The sequence below is a fragment of the Eleutherodactylus coqui genome, chromosome 6 (genome assembly GCF_035609145.1).
Source record: "Eleutherodactylus coqui strain aEleCoq1 chromosome 6, aEleCoq1.hap1, whole genome shotgun sequence".
Classification (NCBI taxonomy): Eukaryota; Metazoa; Chordata; class Amphibia; order Anura; family Eleutherodactylidae; genus Eleutherodactylus; species Eleutherodactylus coqui.
The window spans coordinates 241,898,867-241,907,201 of record NC_089842.1 but is presented as its reverse complement, the minus strand read 5'-3'; the positions used below and the strand labels follow the sequence as shown (position 1 = coordinate 241,907,201).

The 8,335-nt window shown below is 43.9% G+C and overlaps 1 protein-coding gene across 1 annotated transcript; it reads left to right on the top strand.

Annotated features, from left to right (window-relative positions):
- The first annotated feature begins 920 nt into the window (after positions 1 to 920).
- On the top strand, positions 921 to 5,385 carry TXNIP (thioredoxin interacting protein). Its single transcript, XM_066609184.1, has 8 exons — positions 921 to 1,327; positions 2,071 to 2,143; positions 2,251 to 2,398; positions 2,665 to 2,767; positions 2,877 to 3,133; positions 3,258 to 3,417; positions 3,524 to 3,675; positions 3,793 to 5,385. Exons 1-8 carry the CDS (start codon positions 1,078 to 1,080, stop codon positions 3,823 to 3,825), a joined length of 1,176 nt encoding a protein of 391 aa, XP_066465281.1. The 5' UTR covers positions 921 to 1,077; the 3' UTR covers positions 3,826 to 5,385.
- The last annotated feature ends 2,950 nt before the right edge of the window (positions 5,386 to 8,335 follow it).

The following is an 8,335-nucleotide window of genomic DNA, read 5'->3' as shown; positions in this document are numbered from 1 at the left end:
TGAATGACCGTCGGGCTCCGCAAATAGCGTGGATGCTCTGCGTTAACGACGTAGCGGACCTCAAAATGTGGTGAAGTGCTGCATCCGTATCTAACAGAAGGGGTTACGTGTATCTCATCCGCAGCCCGGCTACATCCTGTCAAAAGTTCTTTAATGTAACCGTTTTTGGCTTTTATTTACGATCTTAGAATTACTTTTTTGCGCTTTGCTTTTCTTTCTTGTTTTATAAAAGTGCGACAACTTTTTTTTTTTTTCTGTAGACCCATGACCAAAAAAAAGGAAGCAGTAATTGCAGAGCATCTGGATGCTGAAGGGGTTAAGTTCCTTTGCCTCGCTCCCCTCCTCCCCCTTCCCCGCCCCCATCTTCCTGACTCCTCATATAAAACTTGTTGTGTAAACTTTGTTATGAACTTGTATCAAGGCTCGAACCCGAAACACGTAAGCCTTGAGGTTGTCTTTTTGAACTTGGGTTTGGATTGGTGCTGAATCTAGAAGGTTCCTTCTGCAGGCGTTGGGCTGCCCTTCGCCCCGGGCTTGTACTCTGGCCGAGCTGATACTTTCTATTGTTATGTTGCTTTTTGTTTCCAATCACTGGCCTATCTGATAAGTGAATGGACTTCTAGGCATAAACATGTCAGGCTGGCTCCTTCTACATCCCTGTTTTTCCCACACTCTCCCCCCTCCCTCCTTCTCAAGGAATGAGCACCGAGGCCACTCCTTCCTCAAGTCTTCCCGTTGCCTCCACGCTCTGTCCACGCGGCGCTGCGCCGTCGCCCATTGGCTACAGGCTTCGGAAACAACGCCATCCCGACCAATGAGAGCGCTGTGCACGAGGGGAGCACGACTTTCGGTTCTGAATGCACGTGGAGGGTGGGGCGGAGCTTGGAGAGGGGCGTATATATATAGGGAGAGCTTCCGGATGTTGTTTACAAGTGCTTTAAGCTGCAACGAATGAGGAGCTCATCGCGTTTATGCCTTAGTGGCCAATAGACAATAACAAAAATACCAACAGCGACAAAAACAATCGCTTCTTTTAGTCAGCTGACCAGCAATTAAAGGGAAAGCTATCTGGGCATCATGGTGGTCTTCAAGAAAATCAAGTGCTTCGAGGTGGTCTTCACCGATCCGGAGAAAGTCTATTGCGGAGGGGACAAAGTGACTGGAAGAGTCCTGGTGGAAGTGTGTGAAGTTACGAGGGTGACGGCCATCAAGTTACTCGCCTGCGGAGTGGCCAAGGTGCTCTGGTCCAGTGCATCCCAAAACTGCAAGCAGGAGATGGAGTACCTGAGATATGAGGACACCCTCCACATGGAGGATCAGCCTACCGGTGAGAGCATACGATGGGTTTGGGGTTGGGATGGGGGTGACAATGTATCTGCCTTAGCTTTCCTACTGTACTATTATGCTACATTTAGCCCATGTGGGAATGATGTGTTCAGCATGCAATGATAACGGGAGCGATCTTCTGATTTGGGATGCATGTCTTAAGATGAAGCTACATGTACCAGCATGCACTGCTTCTGCGGTTGCAACCGGAGCCCCGTCTACATGTGAATGGTTGTGACAGTATAGCCTTCCTATATAATAGGGGTTCACAGTAATGTATAATTAGCGGGTCAGATTGGACCTCTCCTTCATGGTTTAGGAGGACATCTGAAGATATCGGAGTGTTTGACTGTTTTTGGAAAAGACCTAAATACGACATTAAATTAGGGACAGGTTTAATGATTCTGCAGCCGCTCGTAAAAATCACTCGTTGCAGCATTCTCTGTTTTGGCTGGCCGTGCTTGTAGCATTAGCGCCGTACTGTATTACATACTGTATACGAAACTTGATGCATTGATACTGCAATGACGAGGCTTAGGGCTCCCCCTAGAGGCCATTGGCAGAACACAAGCATACAAAGGACCGGCGCTGCGGCAGCAGAATTTTTACTATGGAGGTCCATCTGTTGACTCGGATGCAATAAATAATACTGTAATATATATATATATATATATGCTACTATAGTCTTATGACGCTTTTGCAGATGCATTATTTTAATAGTTTTTGTCCCCTTTTCTTCTGCAGATTCTGATGGTTCGGTGATCTTGAGACCCGGCAACCATTACGAGTACAAATTTGGATTTGAACTTCCTCAGGGGTGAGTTATTATGGACACCCGACTGATGGTGTGATGTGTATGTTGGTCATAGATGTTGAAGTTGATACAAGTGAACTAATCTGGATTCTCCATCCTTTTGTTTCCAGGCCTTTGGGTACCACTTTCAAGGGGAAGTATGGATCTGTAAAATATTGGGTCAAGGCATTCCTTGAACGTCCATCACATCCAGCTCAGGAAGCGCGAAAGAAATTCGAAGTGGTTGACTTCGTGGATGTTAACACTCCAGATTTATTGGTAAGTTGCGTTCTTTAGTAAGGGGTCTTCCATTTGCAGGCGGAATTGGAAATGTAGAGCTAGGATGTACAGAATCAGAAGCAGCTACTGCTTGTAGTTGGGGTACCTAATCAACCGGTGGAAGGCTAAGGTCTTGGTTAAACTCTAGTAATTTAGGTTGTAAATTAACAGCACAAGTCAGGAGGTCAAACCTATTAGATGATGGTCTGTTCTGTTAGTTTTCCTGGCCAGTGAACCCAAACTAACCAAACTTCCTCTTCTTACAGTCTCCCATTTCTGGCAAGAAGCACAAGAAGATGACCTGCTTGTTCATTCCTGATGGTCACATCTCCATGAGCGCCAGTATTAACCGCAAAGGATTTTGTGAAGGTGAGTTGATGTTTTCGAAGTAATTAACACTTTTTGACTGTCTTTCGAGATTCCATTAACAGTTGCTTAGTAGGTTATGGTCTCTAATGTTTTTGCCTTTTGGTTCCAGGCGATGACATCTGCATCTCTGCTGACTTTGAGAATACCTGCTCTCGCATTGTGGTCCCCAAAGCTGCCATTCTCGCCAAGCACACCTATTTAGCCAATGGCCTGACCAAAGTCTTCACCCAAAAACTCTGCAGCGTGAGAGGAAATCACATAATCTCAGGAATGACAGACTCTTGGAGAGGAAAGAGCATCCGTGTCCCAAAGATCAAGCCCTCCATCCTTGGGTGTAACATCCTGCGAGTGGAGTACTCTTTGCTGGTACGTAGTTCCTCCACGTTTGCTAGCATTTTTTTTTACATTTTTTTTCCCCCTACCATTGCATCTTAAACATGATGACTACTGAAGATCACACATTAATGTTATGGCTCTGAATTTATTACAGGTCTACGTCAGCGTTCCTGGAGCAAAGAAGGTCATTCTTGACTTGCCTCTCGTCATTGGCAGTAGCTCATCTGGTCTTAGCAGCCGTAGCTCAAGCATGGCCAGTCAGACAAGCTCTGAAATGAGCTGGGTTGAACTGAACATCCCTGGAACTCCAGAAGGTACATATGTTCTTCTTAACCTTAATCTTTGAGTTGATGTATTTTTGAAATGTAGTACTTGGCCTTGTGCAGAACCACGATCTAAGCATCTGCTATCTTTCTATAGCACCACCATGTTACTTGGACATTGTCTCCGAAGACCACAGGTTAGAAAGCCCAACGGCACGTCTGATCGATGAGTTTGACAACATCTGTGACAGTCCCATCTTCATGTATGCTCCAGAATTCAAGTTCATGCCACCTCCAACCTACACAGAGGTAAGGCTCTATACCTAAGGATCAACTTCTTTCTTCAGGAGTTTGTTTTTCCTAAATGCAGTCTTGTTTCCGGCAAAGTAGATCTTCTAAAAACCATTTTTTTCCTTCACCCTCCAGGTTGATACCAATAAGAACCATTGCGTGAATTGAAGAGAAGATGAAGCACTTGACTGGTTACTTGCCCGTCATTCTGAACTTGTTATAAAGCACTGTTACAGTTTCTCTCTTGACCTCGTATGGCCTTATCCTTCAGGGGTTCATTTCAAGAAGCTGAAAACAAATCGCTGACTAAACTTGCCACCCAAAGACTGTCCACTTTTCTTCAGGTGTGCCATTGCAATGCAAAGTCTTAGGGATAGGGCTGGCCTGCTTCACCCACCGCCTGGGCTGGCTTGGGTGTATAGCAGATGGAGAGGACACTCCAAAGCACTGTTAAGTTCACTGAAAACAGTGTTCGGATGCTGATTTAATACCAAACGTTCATGTTGACTGGTTTCAAAAACAAGATCAACCATTTTTCTGTTTTTTTTTCAATATTCTGAGTCAGAGTATTTCAATCGAGCGCAAAAGGTGTCAATCTGCCATGTTCTACCTGTTCTGGTGCCTTTTTTTTTATACATACATGATTAATTACATGTCATTCCAACTTGAGGGCAATCGGGCGCTTTCATCTGCCATGTTTTTGTAAATGCTCCTAACGACGAAGAGGTTATGTGGACGAAGATACGAATCCTTTTTGGGGGTCTTTCACTCCCGATCTCGGTGTGTCATGGTGCATGCTTCTAGTCCTGAGCACCACCTATATACTGCTCTTAGCGGCATCTAGATGAGGATGCGTCGCGCGATTATATAACAAGCATTTTGTTTCATGTCTCGAAGATGCGTAGTGTTGTTTTTGTGTTATAGTTGAAGCAGTGTTATACTTTTTCGTTCGAGCGCTTGAATCGCGTAAACTAATGTTTAGGGCTGGTCATAGACTCAACCACTACACTTAGGGCATTTTCTGTTGCTTTAGCCTGAAGGTCTTCCAGGTTTCTACAATGCAACGGGTTTTGTCTCGAATCGTAGCAAAAATGGAGTGCTGCTTAATTTCTACTTTGCCTTTTTTGTAACCACAAACTGTGACACTCCCGATAAACTTTAAAACCTACCGGCAATAAAGGGAACCTGTACACCCCTTGGCTGCATCAGTAGGGGGTATATACTTCATGTTTAGAACTTAAAGGGCTTTATATAAAAATGCTGCAGTGCAATAGAAGCCATATTTTATTTTTCAATGCACTTTGGTCTTGGATTGGTTACACGGAAACTCATCATGTAAAGCGCAACGTTGGCGCCTTGATATGTAACGGAGCGTGGCACTCACCACCGATGCTCGCCTGGTTTCCTGGTGATAATATCCTTGGCCTATGTTATTTTATGTTTTTTTTGTTCAGATGTCTGCCTGCTTTCAAGTATTGTTACGTATTAAGAAGATGCACTTAAATAGTATTCGTACTGTACCATGGCACTGCTACAAGATGTCTTGTACACTATTTCTTGAAGAATGTATGCTTGCACCGAGGAGATTTTCTTGTATATATAAATTGAATGTGGTTTTTTTGTATTTCTGTTACAAAGTTTTTCTATTTTGTACTGTGATATTTGGCCCCAATTTTGGGCTTTTGTTCTTTTTTTAATTTTAAATAAAAGTGACGATATTATAATAAACTTGACGTTTCTTGTGAATGAAAGTCTGACATGGAACGGCCGCATGGAATAATCTTATTTGGGGCCAGATCTCCTCTACTAAGGTCACTTCCACCTCAACTGCTGCCTGGCATCAATTACTGCAGTAGTATGAGGATGTTCAAAATGGGTTTTCAATGAGTCTTTTTACAATGATGGCCGATTCGACATAAGACGAGATGGGCCTGATGTGATCGGGTCATTGTTGATTAAAGCGTTAAAGGAGTTTTCTGGGCAAAAACTATTGATGACCTATATCCTCAAGATGCGTCATCAATAGTTAACCACCGGGAACCCACTGCATAGGATCGCCGGTGATCACCTGGACTGTTGTCAGACGTGCACCATTGACTGTTGTCAGACGTGCATTCCCATTGATCAATCCACCTCCAACATTGGAACGGGCATGAAAGTGTAATAGCTGGCTTTAGCTCATTGACTTAATAGGAATGAAGCCAGCTAGGGCACTTCCGCTCCTCACTCTTATGATGCACTGACAGGGGATTCAGGTGATCGCCGGCGGTGGTTAACTATTGATGGATATCTTGAGGATAGATCATGAATAGTTTTTGCCCAGTGAACCCCTTTAAAGCAACTCTCCAGTTTTAGGACATAATTCTGTCTTAGGGCCGGAGGGGGAAGGGGTATTACTTGCAGTTGTTCTCTGCCACCCCTCTGATCTGCCAATTCCATGGTTGTGTATTGGCCAGACAAGATTTCTGCTTCAATCTCCTAGCTACCTAATGCACACTGTGCAATGCTCTGTGATCAGCCAGGACCGATCATGTGATCAGAACTGGACAATCAGAGAGCAGGTGCAGTGCATTGGTGGTCTAACACTTCTAATGCACTATGGGGTAGTTTGAAAATTGTGTGGAACCATCTTGGACAGTCAAAAACAGGGCCTCAAACCGGCAGATTGGAGGACTGGCAGAGAAGAACTGCGGGTAACCCCCCCACCCCCACAATCTGGTCCTGGGATAGAATTTTGTTCTGAAACCAGAGGGTTGCTTTAAAGAGGAACATATAGAATAGAGCAGTGTTCGCCCGCTGTTGTGAAACTATGAATCTTAGCATGCAGGGGGTCAAAGTTTCACAACAGCTGGAGAACATCAGTTGGCATAAACCATAGTAAAAACCAAAGTGGGACTACCCTTCCCAGTAGACTACCATCCATTACTGGAGAGGAGTACCCAGTGCATTTATGGTAGCCAAGTAGTATGATCCACTGGTTGGGTTCATCTTATTTTTGGAAAGTGAAGACCATCCATGGAGCAAACGAACACACGCATTTTAGCTGGGCTTCAGGGTTTGCTGGTACTTGGCCTACTTCATACTTGGATTCAATGATTTGTATGTGACCAAATTGAAGGAAAGGTAAACCCTTTTAACAATTCAGTGGTCACCGTAGATTTCTTTGAATCAACTATTTCCAAAAAGTTTTTGAGTCATTAGATGTAGTTTCAACAACTGGACATGATGGAGAGACCAGATATCCTACCTTTGAGAGTGCCGGTGGAGTGACCTAATGGAAACATCCCCTTTAAGATATTCACGACCACATGTGTATATTATTAATATTGCCAATCACCTTTCAATTACCAAAACGGCATATATTATCCATTATAGCGAGAGGACCTGTTGTGTCAAGTTAGCATCTTCTCTAAGTAGTTTCCAAGGTTTGTGTAGGAAACTAGTCTATGGCAGCCTGGAACTGATGGGACCAAGATCTTCCTACCTCCGAAATGGGAAATGGAGTTTCCTCCTCGTTTTTCCATATGTTTTAACTTGATCTTAAGGCTGGAATCATGATTTTCATGTCATCCTTATCTAGATATCACCCCTGGGACAGCTTGTTGATAGACACCTGCGTTTTAACCTTCAATAGCGGCTGGCTGAATGATCATTCGGCCAGCAGCTCTTTCATTTAGTATCCCAATACACATAAGCGCTCAGCCGAACTGAGAGAGGGGGCAGTCAGACACCTGTGGCGGTGGCTTATCTCATGGGAAGACCAATGGATCATGCATTGACATCCAACATCCTTGATCCTTATAGATGGCCAGATGGCCCAGGAGTAATATGCAGAGAGATCATTCCTAAAGGATGATGTGTAACTAGGTGATGGATCAGAGGGAGCACTATTGCTTTTTACTTAGGTACCTTCATTCTCTACACCAGATGGAAGGCAAATATTTACTGTAGATACATTAGAGCTTTTTGAAAACTTGCTCTTCACAGATCCATATGGTCTATCATGTCTTGTTTGCCTAAGGTTTGATTTGAATGAAGACTTTCCATTAGTTGCCCTGAAGATAATGACGTTAAATGTGGTACAATTAATTAATTGATTAAATTGGGCACAATGACACATTCACTGGTTGAGCCCATGTTGTTGAGTTAGAAGAAGAATCGATGTAGCTGATCGCCACCAAACGACCACTTGGGAAACTTGCATCCCAATATGTTATATTTGTCACCATACAAAGGATGCCGATAACTGGTGGATTCAGTTGTAGCCACTGAGTGGTCCCTAACCCAAGATCCCTAATAGGGATCCAGAATGAGGTACATCATGAATGATAATGTGGTATACCACCCTTCTACCATAAGCGATACTGAAAGTGTCAACTTTTTCCTACTTGGATTTCTTTGAAAGGACGTGCCACGAGAAAGTCCAGAAATGAAATGAGTGTCTAGTGCCAATGATTGTTAACAGAGTGCCTGAAAGGTTATTTCCAGCCTCTTAACAGAAATAATGAAGTTCTTTCCAAAACTCCCCCTCCGTTTCCTAGAACATCGAAGAGAGGGGGCCTCATAGCAGAGATCAGAACGGGCCTGGTTTTTGCCACTTAGCACTGAGGGACCCAGCCCCTCCATAGAAATGTAGTCAAGTTCAGCAATCGTCGCTTGGTAGTAAGAACAAAAACTT

Excerpts from the sequence above, each read along its gene's own strand:
- TXNIP (XM_066609184.1), top strand. The coding sequence starts at position 1,078 with ATGGTGGTCTTCAAGAAAATCAAGTGCTTCGAGGTGGTCTTCACCGAT. Across the intron at positions 2,144-2,250 it reads GGATTTGAACTTCCTCAGGG|GCCTTTGGGTACCACTTTCA; the intron begins GTGAGTTATTAT and ends TTTTGTTTCCAG. Across the intron at positions 3,418-3,523 it reads CATCCCTGGAACTCCAGAAG|CACCACCATGTTACTTGGAC; the intron begins GTACATATGTTC and ends ATCTTTCTATAG.